The following is a 16315-nucleotide window of genomic DNA, read 5'->3' as shown; positions in this document are numbered from 1 at the left end:
CTGTGAAAGCAGGTTGGTCAGTCTCACAGGGCACAGCAGCAGGGCCCGCAGCCGGTGCTTGCAGAGTGTCTGACTCTGAACTGAGACGCCTTGAGAGCACTCCTGCTTCGCCTTCTGGTGAGCAATGGCCAGAACCCAGCTGTGTAAATGGCGCAGCCCCTTGACTTCAGTGGAGACTGACTCCGCAGAGGATCTGGCCCCAGGTATCTTATCTGCCGGGTCCTGTGCTGGCTCAGTCTGGTAGGTCTCCTCCAGCCCTGGCTGCTATCTCTGTACTGAGACAGAGAGATGCACTTGGGTCTTCCTAAATAGCTAAAGGTTTAATAGACCCTTTGGGGAGGAATCCTTCCCATGGTACGGTGCAGGTGGGTGAGTTGGGAATCATGGCCTAACCTTGCTCCCGTTTCCACATGTGGCCTCATGCAGCTGGCCTGTTTTTCTGAGGGATGGTGTTGGAGTTCTTGCCTGCTTATCAAAGCAGATTCATTTAGCTCAATTACGTGATTCAAACTGCATTGTGCTACAGTGGTCTTGAATGAAGCTTAACTTTCTCCTAGGGTGACGATTTCTCCTGGCCTGGGCAGAACCTTGGGGCCTCTCAGTGCTGCAGAAACTAAGGCTATTTTGTTGACTTCAATTAGGCAGGAGACCAAAGAGCTAATGCTAACAAAGAGACTGTGTGGGAGAGCTGTGTGTAAGGATCGTTACTAGACTGGACTAAGAGTGATCAGGAGAGCTCACAGGGTGCTTGTTTCTTGCCTAGATCATGGACTCTCATATCTTTCCACCAAACTCTTGGAGCACAGAAGAGGCTGAGGAGAAAGGGAGAGGAGGGGAGAGAAGTATAAATAAGAGAATTTCACATGGGGGAGCTAGTCTTGTCCCCAGTGCCTTCCCCTGCCATTTATTATCCTCTAATTAACATCAGAGCTCTCTGCAGATGAAAGCACTGCCCAAGTGCTAAGTATCATTCTTATTTTTGTTTGCTGGGGAGGCTGGTGTGTGTTTAACTCAGGCGGATGTGCTGTTGAGGGACGTGAATGTGGTGCACCATCCTCGGCTGCATGTGGAAACGATTACCCAAAATGACATGAAAACAATCAGAGTGTGTTTACAAGGTTTAAGCAATGAGATGAAAACAAAATGTCAAATCAGCCTGGGAGAGTCCTGACTCTGGGATGCTTGTTTGCGGGACGTCAGTCCACATGGCAGACTGATCCCTGGGGTACAGTGCTGCTCTTAACAATGTGGGTGTGTTGCTGTGTCTGCTAGGATCAGCCCTTGATGGGAAGGGGACTACCGGGGGAAGATGCCACTTGTCCTGACATGGGGATATTGAATGTTGTGAGCTAGATCCCCAGCTGGTGTGAATGGGTCGGCTCTCTGGCTAGCGTAAATGACCATTGCTCTGTTGGAGGGTTGGAGCTTCCCCAGTTTACACCAGTTGAGATGCTGTCTCTCTCCTGCCACTTAGGCACAGGGTGGTTGCTCCCCAAGGGAGATCACACCAGCCATGCAGGGCAAGCAGGAGGAGGAAGCCCAGTGGCAGCCGGGTGGAGTGGCTGCGCCGCATGATTCTGCAGCTTAAAGCCAGCGTTTCCTGCACTGGAACCAAACAAGGAAACCTTGAGGAGAGGATGGAAAGGAGCAATGTCTGGAGAATTGCAGAGAGCCACACATTTCCCCCACCCCAGTAATTACAAAGCAATTTCTTCTGCACATGAGGTTTTATGTATAGGAAAAATAAACAGATGTTGCTGAAGCCTGAATCCCATTCATCATCCTACAGGAACAAGTCAAACTGGCTGAGAAAGCCCTTCACTGTGGGCCAAGACAATCACAGCCTGGTGCGGCCTACAAAGCAAACAGCTTCTGGTGGAGAGAAGGGGAACTGCTGAACCCCGCTTCAGGCACCCACCCAGTCTGAGCACGGCCAGCCCTAGCATGCCTGAGGACCCTGGAGGGAACCCTGCACTCAGGAATCACTTTGTAGAAGCAGGTCTTATAGTGGATGCCATTTCCAGGACTTTGCGGAAGATGAAGGTTCTAATATTCCCCAGGGGCCTGACATGACGTTGTGCCCCAGGCCCACTCCCTAAAGCTCTTGGTGTCCGGGTGGATGCTGGCAAGGCACGGCCTGGTTCTGCATTTCAGATGCAAACTGATTCTGGCTGAACGTGCATGAATCAAATGCACAATATCCTTTCCCTCTCCTGTTTTCCCCATTGCAGTGGTTTAGCTGCATATGTCCTGGGAAATACCCCACAGGGAAGCACCCCACAATGGCTGGGGAGGGCAGGGAACCCAGATGACCAACACCAGAGGTCTTATTCACTGCTCATTGTAGGAGTCCTAGATCCAGACTCCAGGATGGAGGGGTTTGCGTTCCTCTCATGGGAGGAGGATTTGGGGGGCAGAAGTAGCTGGAAAGACCCCCCCCCAACTACTTACATGGCAGAAATAGTCTTTTTAGCCATGGAAACTACTAGTTTTAGCCAGAGAGCTAGTGCAGGGCAGGGCAGGGGCAATGGATGGTGCAATTCCTGCGTGCTGGCAGGGTGAATGTCCTCCACTCCCACCCCGCTTCCCACTTTAGTGGGACTCGAGTGGTGTGCAAGTTTTATGCTGGGGAATTTCACCCTGAGACCCCCCAAACAAGGACTCCTCTGCTGTGTAGCTGGGGACTTGGCTACCTGTCAGTAAAGCCACATCTCCTTCATGAGACATGCCCCAAGTGTTTCTCGGCACTCGCTTAACTCATTACAATGTTCAGGTTTCCAGGAGAGCTAACAAAGAGGACTTTTCCGATCCCAATTTTTTTTTCCTCTGCACTGAGCCTTCTTGTTGTGGTGGGTCTCACCTTAATCAGCAGAGCAGAACTACCAAAGTGTTTCTAAAGGACTTTGCAAACTGAAAAGTTACAGTAGATACTGCCCGTGGATTGCAGTGGGGTAACAATTATACCTGAAGCAACAGCCAGGAGTACTAGAACCTGCTCACTGATGGAGGGGATGTTGCTCAGGGTTTATCCTTCAGAAAGTGCCATGAGACCTTTATCCTCTCGCTGGACAGTCAGCAGGGAGGAGCGGAATGGTCCTTGCTGGAGTGTCTCATCTGAAGGACAGCAGCTGTAGCCAGGCAGCACTTCTCCAGTATGGCACTGCAGGGTCACCACTAAGAATGTGTCTGGGCTTGGTTCTGACTTTGAACCACCCATAGTTTATCCCAGAGGTAAAAGTGCCACCACCTGGGCCAGGCTGGCACAGTAGCTATAGGTACTGCAAGGAAGCAAAACATCCAGGGCCAGGTAAATCCCTGAATGACTTCCATGTGGCCTGGATTCAGTGCTCAGAGTCAAGAGTTTTGGAAGGTAGAGACCTGCTTCTGTTGTGCCTACCGACACCAGCAGGTATGGTATCTAAATGGTTGTCCTTGTTACTGTTCCCCTTGTCCTGCGTTTCCCCCTTCCTCCCAGTTACCTGATACACCTACTTGTGCTGAGTCTTAATCAGACTGGGATCTCTTTAGGGCAGGGATTGCCTTTTATGTTGTGTTTGTACAGCACCTAGCATGATGGATCCTGATTGGGGTTCTTAGGCACTAGCCTTAGATAAATCAGAACTGTTCCTGGGGCTGGGGGAGACCGTGCAAAGACGCCTGCTAGTGCCAAGTTGAGATCATCCGTGCTAAGTGGTGTCGCTCAGTTGGGAACTTTCCATACAAGGCTGGTGCAGGAGTTATTCAAACTATTTAGTGCCAGCATTAATTTTGCAGGCTGACTATGTGATGGGATATGACAGAGGTATATAAAATCATGGGCAGTATGGAGAAAGTGAACAAGGAAGTGTTATTTACCCCTGCATGTAACACAAGAACCAGGGGGTCACCTGATAAAATTAATAGACAGTAGGTTTCAAACAAACATAAAGAAGTATTTCTTCACATAATGTACAACCTGTGGAACTCATTGCCAGGGCCTGTTTTGAAGGCCAAAAATATAACCGGGTTCAAAAAGGAAATAGGTAAGTCCATGGAGGTAGATCTATCAATGGCTATTAGCCTAGATGGACAGGGACACAACCCCATGCTCTGGAGGTCCTTAAGCCTCTGACTGTCAGATGCTGGGGACCGGATAACAGGGGATTATTGCCCTGTTCTGTTCATTTCCTCTCGGGCACCTGGCATTGGCCACTGTCGGAAGACAGGATCCCGGGCTAGATGGACCATTGGTCTGACCCAGAACGTCCACTCTTTTTTATGTTTTTAGGGGACTGAGATTCAGTTCCCTGCTCCTCCACAGATTGTGTGTGACCTTGGGCAAGTAACTTCGTGTCTCTGTGTCCTCCATCCCCCTCTGTATGGTGGAGATAACAGCCCTGGCAGGTTGTTGGGAGGATAAATCCTGTGAGGTGCTTGGCAATAGGGGCCACGTTTCAGAGAGATGTTAATCAATCACTCTTCACTCCTGTGTGAGGAGAGGACCTGCATTGCTAACGTCCCTTGCAGGATGCTGCTTCGAGACCTGTTTGGACCACAGAACTTCAAATTCCTCAAAAGGAAACATTCTGCACCTCCTGGAAGGGAAATGTCTCCTCCTGGCTGTAGATTGCAGCTGGTGCTTGTGCTAATTGCCAGCCACGATCAGTAGCTAACACAGGACTCAGCTTTGCAAGCGCATGATTTCTGCACATTTTTAAACACCCAGGGAGAGGGAATCCTGTCCCCTTGTGAGGCCTTGCAGGGGAGCCAAAACCCAGGGTGGGGACATGGGAGCAGGCAGGAAGTGCACATCCCTGGTATGCCAGGGAACCCAGCTCTGCGGGGGCTTCCAGCACGAGGCTGGGCAACAAGGTCTGTGTTGCTTGGGGCAGATCTAGAGGTGCAGTGACTGCTCCAGCCCTGATTCTTTCTCTTTCCCACGCTTCTCCTGAATTCCCCAGCTTGGGCTGTGCATCGAGGTCAGGATCTGATCCTGCAGTTGGGCCAAGCTCATATTTTCTGCAATGGGAACTGACTTGAATAATGGGGCACTGCGTCAGGTTCCGGGGGGGTTGAGTCACTTTGCATGACCTAAAATAACTAGTAGCCCAAATCCCGTCAACCCAGAACTCTCCCTTACTGGGCAAGTTCCTCTTTTCAGTGACCTCCCCAGACAGTCATATGGGGAGGGGGTTAATTCTGCTCCAGCTGTAGGAGAAAATCCCCTTCTCTTAGACGACTGGTTCAGGATTCCTGTAAGTGGGCTCTATTTGGCATTCCACCATGTACAGCAACCACATGTGCAAACAGACTGAGCCGCAAACCCTAGAGATGTGTGCTCAGAACTGTCCTCTCTCCCTGTAGGCAATGGGATCACACTAGAAGGAGCAGTCCCGTCTGAGCAAGACAGCCAACCCAAACCAGCAAAGAGAGCACGGACGTCCTTCACCGCAGAGCAGCTGCAGGTAAAGTGGCCTTGGCATGGGTTTCTGCCTGGAGTGGGGTTACGTTGCTGGGTGAGTCAAGGTGACTGTTCTCCCTGTGTCTATCTGCCCTAGGTCATGCAGGCCCAGTTTGCTCAGGATAACAACCCAGATGCACAGACCCTTCAGAAACTGGCAGATATGACAGGACTTAGTAGGAGAGTCATTCAGGTAAGGGTCAGGGGAGAAGCTCTGCTCTTCTGATGCTTTGCAGTGTCACTTATTGCCATGCTGTACTGGGGATTTCGCCACATTGAGATTCATGGGAATCACTAGCCTAAATCTCCACAGTCATCTTACACATGGTAGGAGCGACCATCACTGAGTCACTGCTAGGAACTGCCACGCAGGATTAGCTGGATCTAGCAAGTGCTGACTCCAAGGTGCATGTGTTTTGATTGCAGAGTCCATTAATTGTACCAGCACTGTTCTTTATCTCCCCCCTGCCCATTTCCCACTCTTTCCCCCCCTTTCCCTTTCTTTTCTTTTTTCTTTTCAAATTTGTGTAATCAAAGAAGTCTAGCTCCAAGCCAATGCAAATACATTAAAGGAGAGGGGGGAAGCTGCTTTTAATACTGGCACCAACCACTTTACCTTGTCATTGAAAATCAGTCCAGACAACCAAGAACAAACACTCCTCAATACGAAAAAACTTTAGCTGTTCAATGCATTTCATTCAATAGAATGATAGCAAGGGGCAGCCCAGGTGAAACATTGGAAAACATTAAGGGTGAGGTTTTCAAATGAATGTGCAAGGGACTTCAACAGTCATGAGGAAAATATGTAAGGAAATTGCAGAAGCCATCACAGTGAGAGTGCATTGTATATATTGTGCAACAAGGCAGTGAAAGTAATAATGATAGAGAGTAATATAGAAATGCTGGGTAGAGCACAGGAGCTGGATTCTGTTCCTGGCTGTGATACTGGCCTCGTGGGTGACCTTGAGCAAGTCACTTCATCTCATGTGCCTCAGTTTCCCCATCTGTAAAATGGGGATGATGGCATTGACGTCCTTTATAAAGCACTTTGAGATCTACGGATGAAAAGCTCTGTATAACAGTTAAGTCATATTATTACCTATGCAAGCAGTAAGTACAGTTCCTGTAGGAATCTCACCTCAGACATCCTGTCCCTCTTGTGCATTTATATTTTCAACTTTAACGTTGTACTGATATATTTTTGCATGTAAGAAAAACTTGAAAGTCTAAAACAAACCTGCGACTTTCATCCATGTTTGCCTGGCCAAAGGTAAATTTAAATGTCTAGTAGGATGAAATCTAGCTCAAACCTCAGTTACAAGGCTCTTTAATAACCCCAAGACCAATAATAAGTATATATCGACCAAGTGGACTATACATTGCGCGATTGCATGTGTGGATTTTTTTTCTAAAAAAGAACCTTTCATCAGGAAACAATTTGTCAAGCATAATCCTGTGTGAAACACTTTTGTTTGTTTCCTTCTCTGTGATCCAATATCCACGTTCTCCACCAAAGAGAAAGGGTTTCTCAGAGTCATGGAACATTTGTACTCTGACCTACCTCTGAAAAAAATTAAAAAGGAAGAAATAAAATTAATACTTTAGCACTTTTTTAAAAATGGCCATTCACATGTATCTTACTATAGCAGAAAAAGCAGGATTCAGCGTCCTAACTACAGCCAGAGGTTACTGGGTGTTGCTTTAATCCAAGCAATGAGATACACACCTATTGGCTTCATTGGACTGGTCTGTACTGCCTGGCTGTACAGTATGAGTCTGTCTCCACTGCAGAGTTAACCCAGGCATTGCCCCAATGCCTCCCCCTGCATCCGCACACACAAACCTTGAGTCTGAGTGAGGCTTTCAGTTACAATGGTAACACACTTGCTTTGCAATGAAGCACTCAAGTATTGATAGTCCTCCAAAGCCTTCCCACAATTCTCCCTGTGTGCCCAGAAACACAAGAAGACGGGTTTTCCCCCAGACTCACTGGGGAGGATTCATAGAGTGGCTCAGCTTGCAGCAGCACAAATGGGTGTGCCCCCAGAAGTTCTGGTGACACACACAGGTGAGTGCAGCGCTAGTGAGGACACTAAACTCAGGCAGGGCTAGGCTAACCTGGGAGCTCAGATTTTTGTGCCAATCACCCACGTTCACTCTGCAGTGAAGACACACACAACATCCTGTCTCAGCATGCACTGGACTCCATGTGAAACCCGGGATGGACTCTTGGCAAAGGTGAACGTCTTTTTATTTGATTGTTCCAAAGTCCTGGTTAGGAACATAGTAGGGGAACTTCCAGAGATGTTACAATATTGCTACCAAGTGCTTCCACTGAGCTTGGTTCTGAGCACTGAAAGACCAAGATAACAGTTGGTAGCTCTCCATTAAAAACACGTAGATTTTAAGGCCAGAGGAGACCTTTTATGATCATCTAGTCTGACCTCCTGTATAACACAGGCCATGAAATTTCACCCAGTGATTCCTGCATCAAGCCCAATAGGTTCATCATTGCATTAAAGCTGGATTGTGTCATTTTATTAGTCAAGGCAAATTAATAGTAAAAATGCAGCCAAAGAGCCCTGATGCTCATGCTTCATGGAGTTGAAACTTCTGCTCTAACATAAAAAAAGGCGTCGAGGCCAGCACAGCGTGGTGGGGAGATTTCCCCATGCATAGAATTCTAAGGAAGCCCCAGTTCTGTTGTGGTCTCTGTGATCGATCAAATCTCAGTTCAGATCTCGCTTGACCCAAATGGTTTGGTTTCTGTTGGTGTTGCAGGTTTGGTTTCAAAACTGCAGAGCGCGCCATAAAAAGCACACACCTCAGCACACAGTGCCGCCTTCTGGAGCCCCCCAGTCCCGGATCCCTTCGTCGCTCTCTGATGACATCCACTACTCTCCCTTTAGCAGCCCCGAGAGGGCCAGGATGGTAACCCTGCACGGATACATAGAAAGTAAGTGTCAACCACACCACATGGTGTAGTGTACTTGGCGGGGGCAGAAAGGGAGATGAGCCTGCTGGGTAGGCTTGTCAGGTGTCCAGTTTTTGACCAGAATGCCCAATTGGAAAGGGACTCTAGTGGCGCCGGTCAGTACCTCTGATCAGGCTGTTGCAAGTCTGGTTGGCGGTCCTGTGGATCTAAGATAGGCTAGTCTCTACATGTCCTGGCCCCACGCTGCGCCCTGGAAGTGGCCAGCAGATCTGGCTTCTAGGCAGGGGGTGGGGTCCACAGGGCTCCATGTGCTGCCCCTGCCCCGAGCACCGGCTCTGCACTCCCATTGGCCGGAACCATGGCCAATGGGAGCTGGGGGGGATGCCTGCAGGTGAGAGTAGCATGCGGAGCCTCCTGCCACCTCCCTCACGCCCCTAGGAGCCGGACCTGCTGCTGGCCGCTTCCAGGGCACAGGCAGCACGGAGCCAGGACAGGCAGGGAGCCTGCCTTAGCCCTGCTGCGCCACTGACTGACTGAGAGCCGCCCAAGGTAACCCTGTGCCCCATCCCTGAGCCTCCCCATACCCAGAGCTCCCTCCTGCACCCCAAACCCCTTAACCCTGGCCTCACACCCCAGAGCCTGCACCCCCAGCTTGAGCCTGCATGCCCCCATACACCGCAGCCTGGACCCTCCTCCTGCACTCCAAACCCCTCGGCCATAGCGTGGAGCACCCTCCTGCTCCTGACCCTCCTGCACTTCAAACCCCTCATCTCTGGCTCCACACCAAAGCCCGCACCCCCAGCTGGAGCCCTCACCCTGTTCTGCATCCCAGCCCCCTGCCTCAGCTTGGAGCCCCCTCTTGCACCCTGAACTCCTCATTTCTGGCCCCCAGTTAGAGCCCTCACCACCTCCCCAACCCCCTGGGCCAGCCTAGTGAAAAGTGAGTGAGGGTGGGGAGAGTGAGTAACGGGGTGGGGGATGGAGTGAGTGGGGGTGGGGCCTTGGAGGAGGGGTGCGGCAAGGGTTCGGTTTTGGGTGAGTAGAAAGTTGGCAACCCTGCTGCTGGGGAAAGTAAGGGCTTTGTAGCAAGAGAAGCTCTGTTCAAAGAAGTTAACGGTGCCATTGCATAGATACCCGCCATCAAGAACTTCCTTGTGAATGTACAGTGCACAAATGGTGCAGATACTCTTCTTTACAGGGTCTGACGTCTTATTAATTGTGCACCATGGTCAGGGAAGCGCCTGATTCCCTATAGAGAAAAGGCCCCTGGAAAAACTCTCTGGCCTTTGGAGCTTTCTGAAGGGTCTATTCAGCCGAGCAGACCAAAGAGCTTAATGCCAGCTGTGGTGGAGAGAATCGGAGAGGTGGAGAAGGGAATGGATAAAGGAAGTCTTAGTTATGGTCTTTCAATAGAATCCGTCATCCTCAGCTGAGGTCATTGTATTGGCTTCACGTAGTTGGTCATTATTCCTCCTTCCATTTTCCTTGTAAATCGGGGATGATGGCTAATGACCGTGTAGTTATTACTTAATTTGGAGATCGAGTGGTCTTGTTCCCATGAATGGGATCAGAAGTTTTCTTCCTATCATTCTAAGTGTTGATTAATCATTTGTGACTGGTGGGTCCCAGAACACCCACTTCATTAATGGGCTTCTAAGGTGACTACACTGGATCATTTTGCTTTTAAGAAAATCTAAAGGTTTTCTCCCCTCTCTCTTGATCCATATGCACCTTGATAGAAGCTAATTTTTGTTAAGCATTAGTATGCTGGAAACAAAGCAAGGATGTCCGAGTTACTCTTCCTGGACTTTTTCCTCCTACACTTAGTCCGGACCAATGTCTTGCTCAGTATCCTGGCTGCCTAGCCTGGGGGGGGGGTGTTATTTATAGCATAATGGCAACTAATTTAGTTCTGGCACAAAGAATAATTGATTGAAGGTCACAGAGGCTGAAGCCCTCTTCTCATTCACAGGTCAGGTACAGTGTGGGCAAGTGCACTGTAGACTTCCCTACACTGCTCCACCAGTGCACCTCAAAGCAGACATGGAAGGACCACTATCTAATAGGGGTGAGAAGGTAAATGTAGTCCCTGTTCCAGGCGTGGAATCCAAGCATTCATTGTAGTAAAGTTGTATATAATATCATTGCCACAGCCTCATGCTGCCTGTTGTCAGATGAAAGCTATTTCTTGGTGCCACTAACATCCCTCCTTCATCCAAATATCTCCCTAGCTGCTATCAGCTAATCCCTACTGTCCTCATGGCTGGTGACCCTTGATTTACTCGCCAACCATTGACAAAATGTCCTTTATCTGTATGTCTTTCAGCGCCTGGTGTTCTTGTGATGTGTTGGGCTGTTGCACTTAGACTTATTGAAGTATTTTGATTCATCCTGCCTGATCCACCATCACCCATTTGTTTGGTCTCTTCCCTTTCCGTGTAGTAATGAGCATTTTCTCATGCTTCATTACCCAGCTTCCCATGTGGTTTGTGGTGAATGGGCATTCACATTAACTCTGAGTAGAGAAGGCCTTTGCCATCCACTGACCTTTCAGTTTTCTGTGAGTTAACGTGAAAGAGAAGTTTCAGAGTAGTAGCAATGTTAGTTCTGTATTCGCAAAAAGAAAAGGAGTACCTGTGGCACCTTAGAGACCAACAAATTTATTTGAGCATAAGCCGATGAAGTGAGCTGTAGTTCACGAAAGCTTATGCTCAAATAAATGTGTTGGTCTCTAAGGTGCCACAAGTAATCCTTTTCTTTTTTCATGAAAGGGAAATGCCCCTGGAGACTCTGGCATCGCTTAAAAAAAAAAAAAACCCTCCAACCCTAAATACTAGGCTACTATGTCTCAAACCAATGACAGAAAACCACTGGATATGAACCAGAGTAGTTCAACTGAACACTGACCATGTCCGGTGTGTGGCTTACTGTTCAAATAAACATTTTACCTCCTGCCAAGACTTTTAAAAATGTGTCTAAAGTTAGGCTCCTAAGCTTTATTTAGGCAATTCAATGGTAGGTTAATTTTCAAAAGCCTGGGGTGTTCAGCTCCTGTTGGTTTCAGCTTTCAGCACCCATTTCTGAAGACATTGAGCTCTGTCCTTTCTAAGCATTCAGTATTTTGTTTGGCAGCCCTGGATTATCAAACTCTTTGATAAACAGTTCTGATGCCCTTACACACACAAACCCTACTCGTACAGGTAGTGCAACTGGTTTCAATTAAACTACTTGCCACTTAAACTACTTGCTTAAGAAATGTCTCAGGATCAGACGCTGAGGGTACAGGGCTGTCCCAAATGCTACTCGCCTTTTTAAAATGGTCACTCTGAAGTGATGTAGTCCCGTTGGTCCCAGGATATTAGAAAGACCAGGTAGGTGAGGTATATCTTTTTTTAGTTGGTTCAATAAAATATATTACCTCCCCCACCTTGTCACTCTAAAGTGATGTCTTTTTCCAAATATGTGATTTTGTAATAGGATTCAACTGATAATTAAAAATGAGGGAGGACCCTACACAAATAAACCTAGGGCCCTGTTTCCATTTGCAGTGAAGAGAAGCATGTGTGCGCACACTCAGATTGTACTGTTGGGCCAGGCTGCTTTGTTATTGTGAGTAGATAGACTAAAACAAATTGGTTAAATTCCTGATCATCTTCTTCAAAAACAACACAAAACACCTCAGTGACTGGCTGTATGAGAGGCTACCATAGAGCAAACAAAATAACTACTGACATAAAGTTTGCGTAAGGTGTACTATGATTGAAAAGCTAAAGATCTGCCCTTGGTGTAAAGCTCATTTAAATGAAGGCTGCTATTAACATATTCCCCTAATCTCCTGTTCCTAACTACTGATCTACACAAGACAACTCTTCTTTCAGGAAGTGGCTTTATTCTGTAGAAAGGGTCACTAAAGCTTAGTTCAAACCATGTTTTTAGTTTTTAAAAAAGGTTGGTTGATGGGGGAAAATCCTTGATTGCATGAGCCTCTGGTTTCCAGCTGGGAAACACGCCTGCAACTGCTCCCTGAAAACATGTTTCTCTTGAGGTGTTGGCTTGTCTTTGAAAGTAGCTAACTCTCCATTAATGTTTTTCTCACTAGGTCATCCTATTTCAATATTGATGGCGCGAACTCTTCCTCATCTGTCCATAGCGTTCCCACCACCGCTGACCCTCAGCCACTGAAACACAGTGTTCAATCGAAGGCAATTCTGATCAGTCATGCAGGAGAAACTCAATTCAGCATTCTGTTCGCACCAACAGCATCTGACAGCCAATGTTCTTGCCTCCCAGCCGCGCTGCCAACAGTCATGGTTTTTGCTTGTTTCTTGTGGACCTGCAGAATGACAATGAGTCCCAAAGGCACTGCCATGCACAGCCCAAGTTAGTGACCCTACTGCACTTTCACTGTTGCTTCCAGTGTCCTGGAACAGGAAAAGATCATTACATGCTGAGCCTGAGGTGGTATTGATTATTACCTAACAATACAAAAAAAGGAGGGAGCAAAGTACTTGGGCCTAATTCTGACTCGCCCCAGTGTAACACTGTTGGTTCCATTAGGTTACACCTGATGTACATTACTGTAAATGAGATCTGGATCAGGCCCGTTAGCTCAGCCACTTAGCACTCATTGAGCCAAATTCACCACTGGTTGCAACTCTACTGAAGTTAATAGAATTATGCCAATCAGAAATATGGCCCTTCATCTTCAAAGAGATTTAGAACCACTAATCCATTAACTCTCCTTGCTAAGTAGGTAAGTAAATCTCCTTCTCCGCAATTTACAGGTGGGAAAACCTGAGACAGAGGCTGATGACTTCCCCAGGCTCACAAAGGGAGTGGGTATCACGGTCATGATTAGTGCTCAGAGGTTCCTGACTGTCATTCCTACCCTCAATGTGTTAGACACACATCCATCTCAAGGACCATCAACCACATCTTTTGTTTCCTGGCAGCCTTTTCCTTGGAGCCATTTCTCACTCCTGAATTAATGCATCCGATGAAGTGAGCTGTAGCTCACGAAAGCTTTTGCTCAAATAAATTTGTTAGTCTCTAAGGTGCCACAAGTACTCCTTTTCTTGATCCAGGAGTGTATCTGCACCAGACTGCTGGCCACTGTGCCCACTGGGGTTGGGAAACAATATATTTCACTACTAAAATTCCAAATGAAAGTTGTGTCTTAAATACACAGGGCTTGATTCACTCTGACACAGACCCCAGCAGAAGAACCCTAGCAGCAAAAGTTTAGCCAGTGAGAACGGTCACAAGGGCTCTGTACACCAATGACCCACGGATGTTGTAGCTAGTCTACATCCAAACAAAAACGGGCACTGTCCCACAGGAGAGTGGGTCGGACTCAGCATATCCCTTATGCAGCCTGGACTCCTCTGGTGGCCAAGCAACTAGTTAAAGCTGTCTCTACTTGGTAGAATTCCTGGTGGCGGGATTCCTGTGAATCAGCCCCCAGCGCTCATCAGCCTCTGTTGGCCCCAGGGGTTCAGTTCCTGCTCCCTTGCCCCAGTGGTGCATGAATCAAGCCTGTAACTTCTAGGAGATCACTTTACATCTTTTGCTTTACATTTTCAATATAGTTAGAGTGACACTAACTGGTTTAAACTGCACACGGGGCCAGTAGGAACAAGCAATGGCTGAGCTCATGTAGCAGGCAAGGACAGCGTGTGATTTTTTTTTTTTTTTAAACAGGCCAGGCTACTAGATCTGGCAGTTTCTTTTTCATGATTACCTCGGTCTTTGTTGTACCCCATTTCCGGTGTTTCATGGCTACTCCTGGCTAATGCTCATTGAGGTGAGAGCACAATGCTCTGACTAAGCCACAATTCAAAATGACAGCTCAGAAAGGGCCAGGCTGTAAAGCACTCACCCCGTTTTGGTGAGTGCTTGCTCTCACGAGCAGTCGCATTGCAACCACTGAGTAAGGGCTCAACAACCTGGTCCCGAGTCAGGAAAGAAACACTGCAAAGATCCTTCCTAGATAGTAATAAAAAAAGGTAAACAATATTTGAAATTAGTAGTTGGTCCCTAACAAAATTTCTCTCCTGTGAGTGCTCCAGCCAACCTTGCTGGTGAGATTTGAAGGCAGCTTTTCCAAGAATCTGAGGTCCTAATGTGACCCATCAGTGTGTGAGACCTGTCCCTTTCTGTGCCTGATCCACAGAGGCTGAGTCAACCCACTATACAACCTGGCTTTATAGCTCAAGCTGCAGAGACTCCTGCTTTTAGCTCTGAAAGTCCCTGGTTCAATTTCTAGTTTATCAAGATGGCAGCCATCACACTACCGTTAGGCAATGAGTATTTTCAGCACTGCAGCACCTTTCCTAGTTGTACCCTGTTATCTCACTGTAACAAAGCTTTCTGGGCATGTGGGTCTAGCTCATTGCAAGGAGGTGTTCACCAAAGTAATTTTGTAAAGTAAATTACATAATGAGCAGATATGGACTTCTGTTGAGGTGAACATCAAGATCTATTGATCGGAGAAGTGACTGAGCAAAAACACATCTTGAAATTTGCTGAAATAACAAGTCAATATGTCTTGTTGCATATATTCATTGTTACGATAATTCAGCTAGGCCAACTGTACCCAACAGCTAGAAGTTGTATCCACACTTTAACATTTGAAAGGGCAGATGAATTTAGAAGTCCATAAAATACTATTATTCACCTCCTGAAAGATTAATAATAGTTTCCATTGAATTCAACCATCATGAGACTGGTGTCTACCCATCTGCATCTGTGATCTGCTTGGTTAATGTTGTTCCAAAACTCAGTATTATTGTCCCTTTGAGGAGGTGAATGAAAACAGATGCAAATTTCTACCAGTCAATAATAAGCCAGATTTTTGTTTTTGTATTAACAATGAGCGAGAGAATGGCAACAGCTTTTTGTTTGCTGTAGCTGAGCATTCAGATTGTTGATATGTGTCACAGCGAGGCTGTAGTGAATTGATCTGTGTCCACATGAAATGGCATTGATGGTGACATGCTGCTTGGAAGGGCCACTTTCTTCCCCATCTCTGCTTGCTCATTCTAATGAATGTTTTGTTATGGAAGTAGTGTAATGCAGTAATGGGTAGATGTTCCGTTTAAGATGGTGAGGGTGAGACTCCAGACTGTAACTTGACCCTACATGCCATGGTAACTGAGATTTCCACAACACGGTTTTATTGAGGGAGACAAAGGTTTGATGAATTTCTCTTCTGTCTTGGCAGCATTATGAGCGGGAGACTGTGGAATATGTCTGCTAAACAACTACTTAGTTACTGATCAAATTTGACTTGTAATATGTACTGTACATCAAAGTTATTTTAACTGTTACCACTGACAGGATCAGAATGCAAAGCACAGGGCTAATGTGTAGACATTTCTGACCAAATATATATCGTGTAAGTGGAGTCACCACTAGCCGTGTAGAGAGTATTGCACTGTACAATTCATGCTCAAGGAAGATCTCTTCAGTAAATAGCCACAACAGCTTTGCAGAAATCAGACTCTGACGTATTTAAGCCCAAATTGTTTGGAAGAACTGGAAGCAATTCAGCTTGTGCAGTTTTAGAGCTAACTATTGTGTATGGAAAATACTCAACTGTACCAAGAATGTCAGAAATACTCTAATTTATTCAATACTTTTTCACAATGCATTTCACATTGACAGTTGCCATTGAACAAAACCTTATCTCAGGTCATTCGCGTTCATCTCCTGTCTATAGATTTTTTTTTTTAAATCCTTCTCGTTTACTTAGGTTATTCAGTAATTGCCAAATGGGTTATGGTGCAGTGCTGCAAGACTCTGTGTATTATAGTATTCCAATGGCTATTTACAAAAAATGTTATAGACCCACCCAATGAGGTTAGCCAGTGAAAGATGAACTTTCCACTAGAATTTAATACAATAAATAAATCTGATGGGGGGAGGGACTGAAAATGGAG

The 16315-nt window shown here is 46.9% G+C and overlaps 1 protein-coding gene across 3 annotated transcripts in view; it reads left to right on the top strand.

Annotated features, from left to right (window-relative positions):
• Positions 1-13369, top strand: part of LHX6 (LIM homeobox 6) — a 42924-nt gene extending 29555 nt beyond the window's left edge. For 2 of the 3 annotated variants that reach the window (XM_043498696.1, XM_038374800.2), the window contains exons 6-10: positions 5344-5444; positions 5538-5633; positions 8222-8396; positions 10348-10451; positions 12475-13369. In XM_043498696.1, the coding sequence (XP_043354631.1) occupies positions 5344-5444; positions 5538-5633; positions 8222-8396; positions 10348-10451; positions 12475-12495 (497 nt within the window). In that variant the 3' untranslated portion in view covers positions 12496-13369. Of the gene's footprint in view, positions 1-5343; positions 5445-5537; positions 5634-8221; positions 8397-10347; positions 10515-12474 lie in introns of those variants that run through there. The other variant, XM_038374799.2, reaches the window with a different exon arrangement.
• Positions 13370-16315: the final 2946 nt, after the last annotated feature.

Source organism: Dermochelys coriacea, chromosome 16 (genome assembly GCF_009764565.3).
Source record: "Dermochelys coriacea isolate rDerCor1 chromosome 16, rDerCor1.pri.v4, whole genome shotgun sequence".
Classification (NCBI taxonomy): Eukaryota; Metazoa; Chordata; order Testudines; family Dermochelyidae; genus Dermochelys; species Dermochelys coriacea.
Note: the sequence above shows the minus strand (reverse complement) of the source record. Positions and strands in the feature narration are given on the sequence as shown.